Source organism: Scyliorhinus torazame, chromosome 19, assembly GCF_047496885.1.
Source record: "Scyliorhinus torazame isolate Kashiwa2021f chromosome 19, sScyTor2.1, whole genome shotgun sequence".
Classification (NCBI taxonomy): Eukaryota; Metazoa; Chordata; class Chondrichthyes; order Carcharhiniformes; family Scyliorhinidae; genus Scyliorhinus; species Scyliorhinus torazame.
In genome coordinates this window covers 6,431,720-6,451,719 of record NC_092725.1, presented here as the reverse complement: position 1 = coordinate 6,451,719, position 20,000 = coordinate 6,431,720, and the positions used below count along the sequence as shown (strand labels likewise).

The 20,000-nt window shown below is 66.1% G+C and overlaps 2 protein-coding genes across 3 annotated transcripts in view; one reads left to right on the top strand and one right to left on the bottom strand.

The window, feature by feature from the left end:
* The window catches only part of LOC140395996 (ataxin-2-like protein), a 47,515-nt gene extending 40,749 nt beyond the window's left edge, over positions 1-6,766 (bottom strand). Inside the window, 1 exon segment of the mRNA XM_072484033.1 lies at positions 6,601-6,766. Within this exon segment, the coding sequence (XP_072340134.1) occupies positions 6,601-6,605 (5 nt within the window). The 5' untranslated portion in view covers positions 6,606-6,766.
* A 154-nt stretch (positions 6,767-6,920) lies between these two features.
* LOC140395994 (SH2B adapter protein 1-like) overlaps positions 6,921-20,000 on the top strand; it is a 41,779-nt gene continuing 28,699 nt past the window's right edge. For both annotated transcript variants that reach the window (XR_011936425.1, XM_072484030.1), the window contains exon 1: positions 6,921-7,583. The gene's annotated coding sequence lies outside the window, so the exon portion shown is untranslated. The remainder of the gene's footprint in view (positions 7,584-20,000) is intronic.

Here is a 20,000-nt window from a genome sequence, read left to right as displayed (position 1 = left end):
GGGGAGGAGGAGAGAGAGGTGGGGGAGGAGGAGAGAGAGGTGGGGGAGGAGAGAGGGGGGGGAGGAGAGAGGGGGGGAGGAGAGAGGGGGGGAGGAGAGAGGGGGGGAGGAGAGAGGGGGGAGGAGAGAGGGGGGGGAGGAGAGAGAGGGGGGGAGGAGAGAGAGGGGGGGAGGAGAGAGAGGGGGGGAGGAGAGAGAGGGGGGGAGGAGAGAGGGGGGGAGGAGGAGAGAGAGGGGGGAGGAGGAGAGAGAGGGGGGAGGAGGAGAGAGAGGGGGGAGGAGGAGAGAGAGGGGGGAGGAGGAGAGAGAGGGGAGGAGAGGGGGGGAGGGAGAGGGGGGAGGGAGAGGGGGGGAGGGAGAGGGGGGGAGGGAGAGGGGGGGGAGGGAGAGGGGGGGAGGGAGAGGGGGGGGAGGGAGAGGGGGGGGAGGGAGAGGGGGGGAGGGAGAGGGGGGGGGAGGGAGGGGGGGAGGGAGGGAGGGGGGGGAGGGAGGGAGGGGGGGGAGGGAGAGGGGGGGGAGGGAGAGGGGGGGGAGGGAGAGGGGGGGGGGGAGGAGAGAGGGGGGGGGGAGGAGAGAGGGGGGGAGGAGAGAGGGGGGGAGGAGAGAGGGGGGGAGGAGAGAGGGGGGGAGGAGAGAGGGGGGGAGGAGAGAGAGGGGGGGAGGGAGAGAGGGGGGAGGGAGAGGGGGGAGGGAGAGAGGGGGGAGGGAGAGAGGGGGGAGGGAGAGGGGGGAGGGAGAGAGGGGGGAGGGAGAGGGGGGGAGGGTGGGGGGGGGGAGGAGGGGGGGGGAGGGAGAGGGGGGGGGTGGAGAGGGGGGGGAGGGAGAGGGGGGGAGGGAGAGGGGGGGGAGGTGGGAGGGGGGGGAGGTGAGGGGGGAGGAGAGAGGGGGGAGGAGGGGGGGAGGGAGGGGAGGGAGAGGGGGGGGGGGAAGAGGGGGGGAGACGGGGGCCCGCGCACACACACACTGAACCCGCGCCCACGCACACTGAACCCGCGCCCACGCACACTGAACCCGCGCCCACGCACACTGAACCCGCGCCCACGCACACTGATCCTGCGCCCACGCACACTGATCCCGCGCCCACGCACACTGATCCCGCGCCCACGCACACTGATCCCGCGCCCACGCACACTGATCCCGCGCCCACGCACACTGATCCGCGCCCACGCACACTGATCCCGCGCCCACGCACACTGATCCCGCGCCCACGCACACTGATCCCGCGCCCACGCACACTGATCCCGCGCCCACGCACACTGATCCCGCGCCCACGCACACTGATCCCGCGCCCACGCACACTGATCCCGCGCCCACGCACACTGATCCCGCGCCCACGCACACTGATCCCGCGCCCACGCACACTGATCCCGCGCCCACTCACACTGATCCCGCGCCCACGCACACTGATCCCGCGCCCACGCACACTGATCCCGCGCCACGCACACTGATCCCGCGCCCACGCACACTGATCCCGCGCCCACGCACACTGATCCCGCGCCCACGCACACTGATCCCGCGCCCACGCACACTGATCCCGCGCCCACGCACACTGATCCCGCGCCCACGCACACTGATCCCGCGCCCACGCACACTGATCCCGCGCCCACGCACACTGATCCCGCGCCCACGCACACTGATCCCGCGCCCACGCACACTGATCCCGCGCCCACGCACACTGATCCCGCGCCCACACACACTGATCCCGCGCCCACACACACTGATCCCGCGCCCACACACACTGATCCCGCGCCCACACACACTGATCCCGCGCCCACACACACTGATCCCGCGCCCACACACACTGATCCCGCGCCCACACACACTGATCCCGCGCCCACACACACTGATCCCGCGCCCACGCACACTGATCCCGCGCCCACGCACACTGATCCCGCGCCCACGCACACTGATCCCGCGCCCACGCACACTGATCCCGCGCCCACGCACACTGATCCCGCGCCCACGCACACTGATCCCGCGCCCACGCACACTGATCCCGCGCCCACGCACACTGATCCCGCGCCCACGCACACTGATCCCGCGCCCACGCACACTGATCCCGCGCCCACGCACACTGATCCCGCGCCCACGCACACTGATCCCGCGCCCACGCACACTGATCCCGCGCCCACGCACACTGATCCCGCGCCCACACACACTGATCCCGCGCCCACACACACTGATCCCGCGCCCACACACACTGATCCCGCGCCCACACACACTGATCCCGCGCCCACACACACTGATCCCGCGCCCACGCACACTGATCCCGCGCCCACGCACACTGATCCCGCGCCCACGCACACTGATCCCGCGCCCACGCACACTGATCCCGCGCCCACGCACACTGATCCCGCGCCCACGCACACTGATCCCGCGCCCACGCACACTGATCCCGCGCCCACGCACACTGATCCCGCGCCCACGCACACTGATCCCGCGCCCACACACACTGATCCCGCGCCCACACACACTGATCCCGCGCCCACACACACTGATCCCGCGCCCACACACACTGATCCCGCGCCCACGCACACTGATCCCGCGCCCACGCACACTGATCCCGCGCCCACGCACACTGATCCCGCGCCCACACACACTGATCCCGCGCCCACACACACTGATCCCGCGCCACGCACACTGATCCCGCGCCCACACACACTGATCCCGCGCCCACACACACTGATCCCGCGCCCACACACACTGATCCCGCGCCCACACACACTGATCCCGCGCCCACACACACTGATCCCGCGCCCACCACACACTGATCCCGCGCCCACACACACTGATCCCGCGCCCACACACACTGATCCCGCGCCCACGCACACTGATCCCGCGCCCACGCACACTGATCCCGCGCCCACGCACACTGATCCCGCGCCACGCACACTGATCCCGCGCCCACGCACACTGATCCCGCGCCCACGCACACTGATCCCGCGCCCACGCACACTGATCCCGCGCCTACACACACTGATCCCGTGCCCACACACCCTGATCCCGTGCCCACACACCCTGATCCCGGGGAGAGGGCGAAGGCGACGGGGAGAGAGGGCGACGGGGCGAGGGGCACGGGGAGAGAGCCACGGGGCGAGGGCGACCGGGCGGAGGCGACGGGGAGAGGGCGAGGGCGACGGGGAGAGGGCGACGGGGACGGCGAGGGGACAGTGCGACGGAGGGAGGGCGAAGGCGACGGGGAGAGGGCGAAGGCGACGGGGAGAGGGCGAAGGGGCAGGGGGCGAGGGGGAGGGGGCAAGGGGGAGGGGGCAAGGGGGAGGGGCAAGGGGAGGGGGCAAGGGGGAGGGGGCAAGGGGGAGGGGGCAAGGGGGAGGGGGCAAGGGGGAGGGGGCAAGGGGGAGGGGGCAAGGGGGAGGGGGCAAGGGGGAGGGGGCAAGGGGGAGGGGGCAAGGGGGACGGGGAGAGTGCGACGGGGCGAGGGGACGGGGCGAGTGCGACGGGGGAAGGGCGAAGGCGACGGGGGAAGGGCGAAGGCGACGGGGAGAGGGCGAAGGCGATGGGGAGAGGGTGACGGGGAGAGAGGGGGCAAGGGGAGGGGGCGAGGGGTAGGAGGCGAGGGGGAGGGGGCGAGGGGGAGAAGGAGGGGAGGGGGCGACGGGGGGAGGGCGACGGGGGGAATGCGGCGGGGGGAATGCGGCGGGGGGAGGGCGCGACGGGGGGAGGGCGCGACGGGGGAGGGCGCGACGGGGGGAGGCGCGACGGGGGGAGGGCGCGACGGGGGGAGGGCGCGACGGGGGGAGGGCGCGACGGGGGGGAGGCGCGACGGGGGGAGGGCGCGACGGGGGGAGGGCGCGACGGGGGAGGGCGCGACGGGGGGTGGGCGCGACGGGGGGAGGGCGCGACGGGGGGAGGGCGCGACGGGGGGTGGGCGCGACGGGGGGTGGGCGCGACGGGGGGAGGGCGCGACGGGGGGTGGGCGCGACGGGGGGAGGGCGCGACGGGGGGAGGGCGCGACGGGGGGAGGGCGCGACGGGGGGAGGGCGCGACGGGGGGAGGGCGCGACGGGGGAGGGCGCGCGACGGGGGGAGGGGGCGCGACGGGGGGAGGGGGCGCGACGGGGGGAGGGGGCGCGACGGGGGGAGGGGGCGCGACGGGGGGAGGGGGCGCGACGGGGGGAGGGGGCACGACGGGGGGAGGGGGCACGACGGGGGGAGGGGGCACGACGGGGGGAGGGGGCACGACGGGGGGAGGGCGCGACGGGGGGAGAGGGCGCGACGGGGGGAGAGGGCGCGACGGGGGGAGAGGGCGCGACGGGGGGAGAGGGCGCGACGGGGGGAGGGCGCGACGGGGGGAGAGGGCGCGACGGGGGGAGAGGGCGCGACGGGGGGAGAGGGCGCGACGGGGGGAGAGGGCGCGACGGGGGGAGAGGGCGCGACGGGGGGAGAGGGCGCGACGGGGGGAGAGGGCGCGACGGGGGGAGAGGGCGATGGGGCGACGGGGAGAGAGGGCGACGGGGAGAGGGGGCGACGGGGAGAGGGGGCGACGGGGAGAGGGGGCGACGGGGAGAGGGGGCGACGGGGGGAGGGGGCGACGGGGGGAGGGGCGGGAGGGGGCGACGGGGAGAGGGGGCGACGGGGAGAGGGGGCGACGGGGAGAGGGGGCGACGGGGAGAGGGGGCGACGGGGAGAGGGGGCGACGGGGAGAGGGGGCGACGGGGAGAGGGGGCGACGGGGAGAGGGGGCGACGGGGAGAGGGGGCGACGGGGAGAGGGGGCGACGGGGAGAGGGGGCGACGGGGAGAGGGGGCGACGGGGAGAGGGGGCGACGGGGAGAGGGGGCGACGGGGAGAGGGGGCGACGGGGAGAGGGGGGGACGGGGAGAGGGGGCGACGGGGAGAGGGGGGGACGGGGAGAGGGGGCGACGGGGAGAGGGGGCGACGGGGAGAGGGGGCGACGGGGAGAGGGGGCGACGGGGAGAGGGGGCGACGGGGAGAGGGGGCGACGGGGAGAGGGGGCGACGGGGAGAGGGGGCGACGGGGAGAGGGGGCGACGGGGAGAGGGGGCGACGGGGAGAGGGGGCGACGGGGAGAGGGGGCGACGGGGAGAGGGGGCGACGGGGAGAGGGGGCGACGGGGCGACGGGGAGAGGGGGCGACGGGGCGAGGGGGCGACGGGGAGAGGGGGCGACGGGGAGAGGGGGCGACGGGGAGAGGGGGCGACGGGGAGAGGGGGCGACGGGGCGAGGGGGGAGAGGGGGCGACGGGGCGAGGGGGCGACGGGGGAGAGGGGGCGACGGGGCGACGGGGAGAGGGGGCGACGGGGAGAGGGGGCGACGGGGAGAGGGGGCGACGGGGAGAGGGGGCGACGGGGAGAGGGGGCGACGGGGAGAGGGGGCGACGGGGGAGAGGGGGCGACGGGGCGACGGGGCGACGGGGCGACGGGGAGAGGGGGCGACGGGGAGAGGGGGCGACGGGGAGAGGGGGCGACGGGGAGAGGGGGCGACGGGGAGAGGGGGCGACGGGGAGAGGGGGCGACGGGGAGAGGGGGCGACGGGGAGAGGGGGCGACGGGGAGAGGGGGCGACGGGGAGAGGGGGCGACGGGGAGAGGGGGCGACGGGGCGAGGGGGCGACGGGGAGAGGGGGCGACGGGGAGAGGGGGCGACGGGGAGAGGGGGCGACGGGGAGAGGGGGCGACGGGGCGAGGGGGCGACGGGGAGAGGGGGCGACGGGGACAGGGGGCGACGGGGAGAGGGGGCGACGGGGAGAGGGGGCGACGGGGAGAGGGGGCGACGGGGAGAGGGGGCGACGGGGAGAGGGGGCGACGGGGAGAGGGGGCGACGGGGAGAGGGGGCGACGGGGAGAGGGGGCGACGGGGAGAGGGGGCGACGGGGAGAGGGGGCGACGGGGAGAGGGGGCGACGGGGAGAGGGGGCGACGGGGAGAGGGGGCGACGGGGAGAGGGGGCGACGGGGCGAGGGGGCGACGGGGAGAGGGGGGGACGGGGAGACGGGGCGACGGGGAGAGGGGGCGACGGGGAGAGGGGGCGACGGGGAGAGGGGGCGACGGGGAGAGGGGGCGACGGGGAGAGAGGGCGAGGGGGAGAGGGGGCGAGGGGGAGAGGGGGCGACGGGGAGAGAGGGCGAGGGGGAGAGGGGGCGAGGGGGAGAGGGGGCGACGGGGAGAGGGGGCGACGGGGAGAGGGGGCGACGGGGAGAGAGGGCGAGGGGGAGAGGGGGCGAGGGGGAGAGGGGGCGACGGGGAGAGAGGGCGAGGGGGCGAGGGGGAGAGGGGGCGACGGGGAGAGGGGGCGACGGGGAGAGGGGGCGAGGGGGAGAGGGGGCGACGGGGAGAGGGGGCGACGGGGAGAGGGGGCGACGGGGAGAGGGGGGTGGGGGGGGAGGGGGTGGGGGGGGGGGGGAGGGGGAGGGTGGGTCACATGATCAGCCAGCCCCGCGCATGCTCAGTGTGACGAGCCGGAAGTGCGCCCTTTAACCCCGGAAATGGCGGATGGAGGGAGAGTAAAAAAAGGAACAATTATAAAACAGTCAGATTGTGGGGGGGGGGTCTGAGCGGCCCCGCCCCCCGGGGGGGGGAACCCGGTTTCACACCAGGATGAAGATCGATAACAACAATGTTTTTTTACCTCATGGATGCGGCTCCTGATTGGCGGTCCGGGGGGTCGGGGCCGGCCTCAGTCGCTCTTCGCTGTGATGGGCGAGTGCTGCTTCCCGGGGGATTGACGGGGTTTCTGTGCTTCGCGAACCCGGCGTCCGTCCGGCCTCCAACCCGCTGCCGGCTCCTCTCCCGCTCCTCGGCCGCCCCCGGGGCCGGATGTGGCCCGCCTTCCCCGCCCCCCATTGGCCAGGCCGCCCGTCCGTCAGCGGCCCCGCGCTTCCGGCCCAGGTCCCGCCCCCGCGGTGGACCACTGGTCGGTGGACTGGCTCGCCCTTCCATTGGTCAGCCCCGCTGTCAATCGTACGTCGTGACGCACCTCTGTGACGCTGTGCCGTGTGATTGGTCTGGCCCTCACCCCCCCGCAACGTCGATTGGTCAGCCCCCTGTCTATCAAACGTGTGATTTTCCCCGCCTCTTTGTGACGCTTCTGGGCCAACCTTTCCCCGCCGCGCGCACCCATTGGTCAGTTCGCCACGTCCATCACTCCATTCATCCCACCCTCCCGCATCCGCCTGCTGACTATTCTATTGGCCCAAACCCTTCGCCTTCTCCCACCCCACCCCGTCATTGATCATCCCATTGGTTGACATCACCGTCGATCAGATTCCACTCTCCGCCCCCTCCTCCATTCCTTTGTGACGACGCGTCTTCCCATTGGACCGGGGCTACCACGCCCACAGCCATTGTGACGCCGCCGCCTTCCAGCGCGCATCCATTGGCTAGCGCCGCGGCCAGTCCCCCGTGTCCCCGCCTCCCGTTCAGAGCGCCGCGCTTCCATTGGTCCGCCCGACCGTCACTCTGCCAGCCGGGGGCACCATTGGTCGGAAGCTGAAGGGAAGGGGCGGTGACTTCCGGTCCAGCGTTGGGCCTAGTGACTGAGAAAGAAACAGAGCCTGGGCACTGCGGGCCAGCCAGAGAGAGGATGGGGGAGAGCTGCCGGCCCTGGGGCAGGTGAGATACCCGGGGGAGGACCCGGGGAGATACGGGGAGAGGATACGGGGAGATACAGGGGGGAGGATACAGGGGGGTAGGTACGGGGAGATACAGGGGGGAGGACCCGGGGAGATACAGGGGGGAGGATACGGGGAGATACAGGGGGGAGGATACGGGGAGATACAGGGGGGAGGATACGGGGAGATACAGGGGGGAGGACCCGGGGAGATGCAGGGGGGAGGACCCGGGGAGATGCAGGGGGGAGGACCCGGGGAGATACAGGGAGGAGGATACGGGGAGATACAGGGGGGAGGATACGGGGAGATACAGGGGGGAGGATACGGGGAGATACAGGGGGGAGGATACGGGGAGATACAGGGGGGTAGGTACGGGGAGATACAGGGGGGAGGATACGGGGAGATACAGGGTTGAGGACCCGGGGAGATGCAGGGGGGACGATACGGGGTGATACAGGGGGGAGGATACGGGGAGATACAGGGGGGAGGACCCGGGGAGATACAGGGGGGAGGACCCGGGGAGATACAGGGGGGAGGATACGGGGAGATACAGGGGGGAGGATACGGGGAGATACAGGGGGGAGGATACGGGGAGATACAGGGGGGAGGATACGGGGAGATACAGGGGGGAGGACCCGGGGAGATGCAGGGGGGAGGACCCGGGGAGATGCAGGGGGGAGGACCCGGGGAGATACAGGGAGGAGGATACGGGGAGATACAGGGGGGAGGATACGGGGAGATACAGGGGGGAGGATACGGGGAGATACAGGGGGGAGGATACGGGGAGATACAGGGGGGTAGGTACGGGGAGATACAGGGGGGAGGATACGGGGAGATACAGGGTTGAGGACCCGGGGAGATGCAGGGGGGACGATACGGGGTGATACAGGGGGGAGGATACGGGGAGATACAGGGGGGAGGACCCGGGGAGATACAGGGGGGAGGACCCGGGGAGATACAGGGGGGAGGATACGGGGAGATACAGGGGGGAGGATACGGGGAGATACAGGGGGGAGGATACGGGGAGATACAGGGGGGAGGAAACGGGGAGATACAGGGGGCAGGGCCCGGGGAGATACAGGGGGGAGGACCCGGGGAGATACAGGGGGGTGGGTACGGGGAGATACAGGGGGGAGATACAGGGGGGAGGATACGGGGAGATACAGGGGGGAGGATACGGGGAGATACAGGGGGGTGGGTACGGGAAGATACAGGGGGGAGGACCCGGGGAGATACAGGGGGGAGGACCCAGGGAGATACAGGGGGGAGGATACGGGAAGATACAGGGGGGTGGGTACGGGGAGATACAGGGGGAGGGTACGGGGAGATACAGGGGGAGGGTACGGGGAGATACAGGGGGGAGGATACTGGGAGATACAGGGGGGTGGGTACGGGGAGATACAGGGGGAGGGTACGGGGAGATACAGGGGGAGGGTACGGGGAGATACAGGGGGAGGGTACGGGGAGATACAGGGGGAGGGTACGGGGGGATACAGGGGGGCGGATCCCGGGAGATACAGGGGGAGGATACGTGGTGGTGGAGGATACAGGGAGATACAGGGGGGAGGATACTGGGAGATACAGGGGGAGGATACGGGGCGATACAGGGGGAGGATACGGGGATATACAGGGGGGGATACGTGGAGATACAGGGGGGAGGATACGGGGAGATACAGGGGGAGGATACCAAGAGATACTGGGGGGGTTACGGTGAGGTACAGGGGAGGATACGGGGAGATAAAGGGGGAGGATGCAGGGAGATACAGGGGGGAGGATACGGGGAGATACAGGGGAGGATACGGGGAGATACTGGGGGAGGATAATGGGAGATACGGGGGGAGGATATGTGGGAAGGATACTGGGAGATACAGGGGGAGGATACTGGGAGATACAGGGGGGAGGATACGGGGTTATACAGGGGGAGGATATGGGGAGATACGGGGGAGAATATGGGGAGATACAGGGGAAGGATACCAGGAGATGCAGGGGGGAGGATGCGGGGAGATACAGGGGGAGGATGCGGGGAGTTACGGGGAGATACAGAGGGGAGGATACGAGGAGATACAGGGGAGGATACGAGGAGATACAGGGGAGGATACGGGGAGATACAGGGGAGATATAGGGGAGGATACCGCGAGATACAGGGGGAGGATACGGGGAGATACGGGGGAGGATACGGGGAGATATGGGGGAGGATACGGGAAGATACAGGGGGAGGTCACGGGGAGATACAGGGGGAGGTCACGGGGAGATACAGGGGAGGATACGGGGACTTACAGGAGGGTCGATATGGGGCGATTATGGGGTAGGATACGGGGAGATACAGGGGGAGGATATGGGGAGGATATGGGGGAGGGTACGGAGAGATCCAGGGGGAGGATGCGGGGAGATACAGGGGGGAGGATAGGGGGAGATACAGGGAGGATACGGGGAATTACATGGGAGTATACGGGGAGATACAGGGAGTGGATACGGTGAGATACAGGATGGAGGATACGGGGAGATGCAGGATGGAGGGTACCGGGAGATACAGGATTGAAGATACGGGGAGATTCAGGATGGAGGATACGGGGAGATACAGCGGTGGATACGGGGAGATACAGGGGCAGGATACGGGGAGATACATGGGCAGGATACGGGGAGATACAGGGGCAGGATACGGGGAGATACAGGGGCAGGATACGGGGAGATACAGGGGCAGGATACGGGGAGATACATGGGCAGGATACGGGGAGATACATGGGCAGGATACGGGGAGATACAGGGGCAGGATACGGGGAGATACAGGGGCAGGATATGGGGAGATACAGGGGAGGATACGGCGAGATTCGGGGAGATAGAGGGGAGGATACGAGGAGATACAGGGGAGGATACGGGGGAAGATAGGGGGAGGATACGGGGAGATACAGGGCGGAGATACTGGGGAGGATACTCAGAGATACGGGGGGAGATACAGGGGAGGATATGGGGAGATACAGGGGCGGATACCGGGAGATACAGGGTGAGGATACGGGGAGATACAGGGGGAGGATACAGGGGGAGGATACGGGGAGATACAGGGGAGATACAGGGGGCAGGATATGGTGAGAAACCGGGGAGGATACAGGGAGAAACGGGGGAGGATACGGGGAGATACAGTGGGGAGGATACGGGGAGATACAGGGGAGGATACGGGGAGGATACGGGGGGAGGATATGTGGGAAGGATACTGGGAGATACAGGGGGAGGATACTGGGAGATACAGGGGGGAGGATACGGGGTTATACAGGGGGTGGATATGGGGAGATACGGGGGAGAATATGGGGAGATACAGGGGAAGGATACCAGGAGATGCAGGGGGGAGGATGCGGGGAGATACAGGGGGAGGATGCGGGGGGCATACGGGGAGATACAGGGGGAGGAGACGAGAGATACAGGTGGGCGGATACGGGGAGATACAGGTGGGCGGATACGGGGAGATGCAGGGGGAGGATACGACGAGATACAGGGGGAGGATATGGGGAATTACGGGGAGATACAGAGGGGAGGATACGAGGAGATACAGGGGAGGATACGGGGAGATATAGGGGAGATATAGGGGGAGGATACCGCGAGATACAGGGGGAGGATACGGGGAGATACGGGGGAGGATACGGGGAGATACAGGGGGAGGTCACGGGGAGATACAGGGGAGGATACGGGGACTTACAGGGGGGTGGATATGGGGCGATTATGGGGTAGGATACGGGGAGATACAGGGGGAGGATATGGGGGGAGGGTACGGAGAGATCCAGGGGGAGGATGCGGGGACATACAGGGGGGAGGATAGGGGGAGATACAGGGAGGATACGGGGAATTACATGGGAGTATACGGGGAGATACAGGGAGTGGATACGGTGAGATACAGGATGGAGGATACGGGGAGATACAGGATGGAGGGTACGGGGAGATACAGGATTGAAGATACGGGGAGATTCAGGATGGAGGATACGGGGAGATACAGGGGTGGATACGGGGAGATACAAGGGCACGATACGGGGAGATACAGGGGCAGGATACGGGGAGATACAGGGGCAGGATACGGGGAGATACAGGGGCAGGATACGGGGAGATACAGGGGCAGGATACGGGGAGATACAGGGGCAGGATACGGGGAGATACAGGGGCAGGATACGGGGAGATACAGGGGCAGGATACGGGGAGATACAGGGGCAGGATACGGGGAGATACAGGGGCAGGATACGGGGAGATACAGGGGCAGGATACGGGGAGATACAGGGGCAGGATACGGGGAGATACAGGGGCAGGATACGGGGAGATACAGGGGCAGGATACGGGGAGATACAGGGGCAGGATACGGGGAGATACAGGGGCAGGATACGGGGAGATACAGGGGCAGGATACGGGGAGATACAGGGGCAGGATACGGGGAGATACAGGGGCAGGATACGGGGAGATACAGGGGCAGGATACGGGGAGATACAGGGGCAGGATACGGGGAGATACAGGGGCAGGATACGGGGAGATACAGGGGCAGGATACGGGGAGATACAGGGGCAGGATACGGGGAGATACAGGGGCAGGATACGGGGAGATACAGGGGCAGGATACGGGGAGATACAGGGGCAGGATACGGGGAGATACAGGGGCAGGATACGGGGAGATACAGGGGCAGGATACGGGGAGATACAGGGGCAGGATACGGGGAGATACAGGGGCAGGATACGGGGAGATACAGGGGCAGGATACGGGGAGATACAGGGGCAGGATACGGGGAGATACAGGGGCAGGATACGGGGAGATACAGGGGCAGGATACGGGGAGATACAGGGGCAGCATACGGGGAGATACAGGGGCAGCATACGGGGAGATACAGGGGCAGGATACGGGGAGATACAGGGGCAGGATACGGGGAGATACAGGGGCAGGATACGGGGAGATACAGGGGGAGGATACGGGGAGATACAGGGGGAGGATACGGGGAGATACAGGGGGAGGATACGGGGAGAGATACGGGGAGATACAGAGGGAGGATACGGGGAGATACAGGGAGAAACGGGGGAGGATACGGGGAGATACAGTGGGGAGGATACGGGGAGATACAGTGGGGAGGATACGGGGAGATACAGGGGGGATGATACGGGGAGATACAGCGGGGAGGATACGGGGAGATCCAGGAGCGAGGATACAGCGGGACGATACGGGGGGAGGATACTGGGAGATAACAGGGGAGAGGATATGGGGGAGGATACTGGGAGATACAGGGGGGAGGATACGGCGGGATACAGGGGGAGGATATGTGGAGATACAGGGGGGAGGATACGTGGAGAGATACGGGGAGATACAGAGGGAGGATACGGGGAGATACAGGGGGCAGGATATGGTGAGAAAGCGGGGAGGATACAGGGAGAAACGGGGGAGGATACGGGGAGATACAGTGGGGAGGATACGGGGAGATACAGTGGGGAGGATACGGGGAGATACAGTGGGGAGGATACGGGGAGATACAGGGGGGAGGATACGGGGAGATACAGGGGGGAGGATACGGGGAGATCCAGGAGCGAGGATACAGCGGGACGATACGGGGGGAGGATACTGGGAGATAACAGGGGAGAGGATATGGGGGAGGATACTGGGAGATACAGGGGGGAGGATACGGCGGGATACAGGGGGAGGATATGTGGAGATACACGGGGGAGGATACGGGGAGATATAGGGGGCGGATATGGGGAGATACAGGGGGAGGATATGGGGAGATACAGGGAGGATACGGGGAGATACAGAGGGGAGGATACGGGGAGTTACAGGGGAGGATACGGGGAGATACAGGGTGTAGGATTCGGGGAGATACAGGGTGTAGGATACGGGGACATACAGGGGGGAGGATATGGGGAGATACGGGGGAGGATATGGGGAGATACAGGGGGATACGGGAGATACAGGGGGAAGATACAGGGGAGATATGGGAGGATACGGGGAGATACAGGGGAGGATACGGGGAGATACAGGGGGAGGATATGGGAAATACGGGGAGATACAGGGGAGGATACGCGGAGATTCAGGATGAAGGATACGGGGAGATACAGGATGGAGCATACGTGGAGGTACAGGATGGAGGATACGGGGAGATACAGGGGAGGATACGGGGAGATGCAAGGGGAGGATACGGAGAGATGCAGGGGATTATACGGGGAGAGGCGGGAGGATACTGGGAGATACAGGGTAGAGTATACATGGGGGAGGATACGGGGAGATACAGGGGAGGATACGGTGAGATACAGGGGGGAGGATACGGGGAGATGCAGGGGGATGATACGGGGAGAGGAGGGAGGATACTGGGAGATACAGGGGAGAGTATACATAGGGGAGGATATGGGGAGATACAGGGGGAGGATCCAGGGGAGATACAGGGGGAGGATATGGGGAGATACAGGGGGGAGTCTATGGGGAGATACAGGGGGAGGATACGGAGAGAATCGGGGGGAGGATATGGGGAGATACAGGGGGGGAGTCTATGGGGAGATACAGGGGGAGGATATGAGGAGATAAAGGGGGGAGGATACGGGGAGATACAGGGGGGTGGATACGGAGAGATACAGGATGGAGGATACAGGATGGAGGATACAGGGGGGTGGATACAGGGGGAGGATACGGGGAGATACAGGGGGGAGGATACGGGGACATACAGGGGGGAGGATACGGGGAGATACAGGGCGAAGGATACGGGGAGATACAGGGGGAGGATACGGGGCGATACAGGGGGGAGGATACGGGGCGATACAGGGGGAGGATACGGGGAGATACAGGGGGGAGATACAGGGCGGTACAGGGGGAGGATACGGGGAGATACAGGGGGGAGGATACGGGGAGATACAGGGTGAGGATACGGGGAGATACAGGGGGGAGGATACGGGGAGATACAGGGGAGGATACGGGGAGATACAGGAGGTGGATACGGGGAGATACAGGGGGAGGGTGCGGGGAGATACAGGGAGGAGGATACGGGGAGATACAGGGGGAGGATACGGGGAGATACCGGCGAGGATACGGGGAGATACAGGGGGGTCGATACGGGTAGATACAGGGGGAAGGATACCAAGAGATACACGGGGGTGGATACGGGGAGATACAGGGGGGAAGATACGGCGAGATACAGGGGGAGGATACGAGGAGATACAGGGGGGTGGATACGGGCTGATACAGGGGGAGGATACGGGGAGATATAGGAGGGAGGATACAGGGGGAGGATACGTGGGGAGATACAGGGGAAGGATACGGGAAGATACAGGGGGAGGATACGGGGGAGGATACTTGGAGATACAGGGGTAGGATATGGGGATACGGGGGAGAATACAGGGGGAGAATATGGGGAGATACAGGGGAAGGATACCAGGTGATACAGGGGGGAGGATGCGGGGACATACAGGGAGAGGATGCGGGGAGATACAGGGGGGAGGATACGGGGAGATACAGGGGGGTGGATACGGGGAGATACAGGATGGAGGATACAGGGGGGTGGATACAGGGGGAGGATACGGGGAGATACAGGGGGGAGGATACGGGGAGATACAGGGTGAAGGATACGGGGAGATACAGGGGGAGGATACGGGGCGATACAGGGGGGAGGATACGGGGCGATACAGGGGGGAGGATACGGGGCGATACAGGGGGAGGATACGGGGCGATACAGGGGGAGGGTGCGGGGAGATACAGGGGGGAGGATACGGGGAGATACAGGGGGAGGATACGGGGAGATACCGGCGAGGATACGGGGAGATACAGGGGGGTCGATACGGGGAGATACAGGGGGGAGGATACCAAGAGATACAGGGGGTGGATACGGGGAGATACAGGGGGGAAGATACGGCGAGATACAGGGGGAGGATACGGGGAGATACAGGGGGTGGATACGGGCTGATACAGGGGGAGGATACGGGGAGATACAGGAGGGAGGATACAGGGAGATACAGGGGGAGGATACGGGGGAGGATACTGGGAGATACAGGGGTAGGATATGGGGATACAGGGGAGAATACAGGGGGAGAATATGGGGAGATACAGGGGAAGGATACCAGGTGATACAGGGGGGAGGATGCGGGGACATACAGGGAGAGGATGCGGGGAGATACAGGGGGGTGGATACGGGGAGATACAGGGGGCGGATACGGGGAGATACAGGTGGCGGATACGGAGAGATACAGGGGGGTGGATACGGGGAGATACGGGGGGCGGATACGGGGAGATACAAGGGGCGGATACGGGGAGCTACAGGGGGAGGATACGGGGAGATACAGGGGGAGGATACGTGGTGGTGGAGGATACGGGGAGATACAGGGGGTGAGGATACGGGGAGATGCAGGGGGGAGGATACGGGGAGATACAGGGGGAGGATACGGGGAGATACAGGGGGCGGACACTGGCAGATACAGGGGGGAGGACACGGGGAGATACAGGGGAGGATACGGGGAGATACAGTGGAGGATACGTGGAGATACAGGGGGGAGGATACGGGGAGATACAGGGGGAGGATACTAAGAGATACAGGGGGGGTTATGGGGAGATACAGGGGGAGGATACGGGGAGATACAGGGGGAGGATACGGGGAGATACAGGGAGGAGGATGCGGGGAGATACAGGGGGAAGATGCGGGGGGGATACGGGGAGATACAGGGGGAGGAGACGAGAGAGACAGGGGGCGGATACGGGGAGATACAGGTGAGCGGATACGGGGAGATACAGGGGGAGGATACGGGGAGATACAGGGGGAGGATACGGGGAGATACAGGGGGCGGACACTGGCAGATACAGGGGGGAGGACACGGGGAGATACAGGGGGAGGATACGGGGAGATACAGTGGAGGATACGTGGAGATACAGGGGGGAGGATACGGGGAGATACAGGGGGAGGATACCAAGAGATACAGGGGGGGTTATGGGGAGATACAGGGGGAGGATACGGGGAGATACAGGGGGAGGATAGGGGGAGATACAGGGCGGAGGATATGTGGGAAGGATACAGGGGGAGGATACCAGGAGATGCAGGGAGGAGGATGCGGGGAGATACAGGGGGAGGATGCGGGGGGGATACGGGGAGATACAGGGGGAGGAGACGAGAGAGACAGGGGGCGGATACGGGGAGATACAGGTGAGCGGATACGGGGAGATACAGGGGGAGGATACGGGGAGATACAGGGGGAGGATACAGGGAGATACAGGGGGCGGATACGGGGAGATACAAGGGGCGGATACGGGGAGATACAGGGGGCGGATACGGGGAGATACGGGGGAGGATACGGGGAGATACGGGGGAGGATACGTGGTGGTGGAGGATACGGGGAGATACAGGGGGGAGGATACGGGGAGATGCAGGTGGGAGGATACGGGGAGATACAGGGGGCGGATACTGGCAGATACAGGGGGGAGGACACGGGGACATACAGGGGGAGGACACGGGGAGATACAGGGGGAGGATACGTGGAGATACAGGGGGGAAGATACCAAGAGATACAGGGGGGTTACGGGGAGATACAGGGGGAGGATATGGGGAGATACAAGGGGGAGGATATGTGGGAAGGATACTGGGAGATACAGGGGAAGGATACCAGGAGATGCAGGGGGGAGGATGCGGGGAGATACAGGGGGAGGATGCGGGGGGGAGATACAGGGGGAGGAGACGAGAGAGACGGGGGCGGATACGGGGAGATACAGGTGAGCGGATACGGGGAGATACAGGGGGAGGATACGGGGAGATACAGGGGGAGGATACAGGGAGATGCAGGGTTGAGGATACGATGAGGTACAGGGGGAGGATATGGGGAGTTACGGGGAGATACAGGGGAGGATACGGGGAGATATGGGGAGGATACTGTGAGATACAGGGGGGAGGATACGGGGAGATACAGGGGGAGGATACGGGAAGATACAGGGGGAGGTCACGGGGAGATACAGGGGAGGATACGGGGACTTACAGGGGGTGGATATGGGGCAATTATGGGGTAGGATACGGGGAGATACAGGGGGGAGGATACAGGGGGAGGGTACGGAGAGATCCAGGGGGAGGATACGGGGAGATACAGGATGGAGGATACGGGGAGATACAGGATGGAGGATACGGGGAGATACAGGATGGAGGAAACGGGGAGATACAGGATGGAGGGTACGGGGAGATACAGGATGGAGGATACGGGGAGATACAGGATGGAGGATACGGGGAGATACAGGAGTGGATACGGGGAGAGACGTGGGAGGATGCAGGGGGAGGATGCAGGGGGAGGATGCGGGGGGAGGATGCGGGGGGAGGATGCGGGGGGAGGATGCGGGGGGAGGATGCGGGGGAGGATGCGGGGGGAGGATGCGGGGGGAGGATGCGGGGAGATACAGGGAAGGATACGGGGGAAGATAGGGGAGGATACGGGGGAAGATACGGGGAGATACTGGGGAGGATATGGGGCAGGATACTGGGAGATACAGGGGGCGATTACGGGGAGATAAAGGGGAGGATACGGGGAGATACAGGAGCAGATACGGGGGGAGGATACGGGGAGATACAGGGGCAGGACACGGAGAGATACAGGAGCAGATACGGGGGGAGGATACGGGGAGATACAGGGGCAGGATATGGAGAGATACAGGGGCAGGATATGGCGAGATACAGGGGTATGATACGGGGAGATACAGGAGGAGGATATGGGGAGATAGAGGGGATGATACGGGGAGATACTGGGGAGGATACGGGGAAGGATACGGGGCAGGATACTGGGAGATACAGGGGGAGATACAGGGGAAGATATGGGGAGATACAGGGGCGGATATGTGGAGATACAGGGTGAGAATACGGGGAGATACAGGGGGGAGGATACGGGGAGATACAGGGGGAGGATATGGGGAGATACAGGGGGCAGGATATGGTGAGAAACCGGGGAGGATACAGGGAGAAACGGGAGGATACGGGGAGATACAGTGGGGAGGATACGGGGAGATACAGGGGGGAGGATACGGGGAGATCCAGGAGCGAGGATACAGGGGGACGAAACGGGGGGAGGATACTGGGAGATACAGGGGGAGGATACGGCAGGATACAGGGGGGAGGATACGGGGAGATACAGGGGGGAGGATACGGGGAGATACAGGGGGCGGATATGGGGAGATACAGGGGGAGATACAGGGGGGAGGATACAGGGAGAAACGGAGGAGGATACGGGGAGATTCAGAGGGGAGGATACGGGGAGATACAGGGTGTAGGATACGGGGAGATACAAGGGGTAGTATACGGGGAGATACAAGGGGGAGGATACGGGGAGATACAGGGGGAGGATACGGGAGATACAGGGGAAGATGCAGGGAAGATATGGGACGATACGGGGAGATACAGGGGAGGATACGGGGACTTACAAGTGGGTGGATACGGGTAGATACAGGTGGAGGATACCGGGGAGGATATGGGAAATACGGGGAGATACAGGGGAGGATACGGGGAGGATATGGGAAATACGGGGAGATACAGGATGAAGGATACGGGGAGATACAGGATGGAGGATACGGGGAGATGCAGGGGGAGGATATGGAGAGATGCAGGGGGATGATACGGGGAGAGGCGGGAGGATACGGGGAGATACAGGGGGAGGATCCAGGGGAGGATCCAGGGGAGGATCCAGGGGAGGATCCAGGGGAGGATCCAGGGGAGGAGATACAGGGGGGAGGATACAGGGGAGATACAGGGGGAGGATACGGGGAGATACAGGGGGGAGTCTATGGGGAGATACAGGGGAGGATACGGAGAGATACGGGGGAGGATACGGGGAGATACAGGGGGAGGATACAGGGAGATGCAGGTGGCGGATACGGGGAGATACAGGGGGGTGGATATGGGGAGATACAGGGGGCGGATACGGGGAGATACAGGGGGCAGACGCCGGGATGCGGGGGGGAGACGCCGGGATGCGGGGGGGAGACGCCGGGATGCGGGGGGGAGACGCCGGGATGCGGGGGGGAGACGCCGGGATGCGGGGGGGAGACGCCGGGATGCGGGGGGGAGACGCCGGGATGCGGGGGGGAGACGCCGGGATGCGGGGGGGAGACGCCGGGATGCGGGGGGGAGACGCCGGGATGCGGGGGGGAGACGCCGGGATGCGGGGGGGAGACGCCGGGATGCGGGGGGGAGACGCCGGGATGCGGGGGGGAGACAAACCCAGGCGGAGATGCGTCAGGCGGATACCGGAGGGGCTGAAACAGACGGGGGGGTCAGGTACAGGTAGAGGAGCGGAGATGCGGGGGGGAGACGGATACAGGCGGAGATGCTGGAGGAGGCGGATACAGGCGGAGATGCGGGTGCGGTGGATATAGGCGGAGATGCTGGAGGAGACGGATACAGGCGGAGATGCTGGAGGAGGTGGATACAGGCGGAGATGCGGGTGCGGTGGATACAGGCGGAGATGCTGGA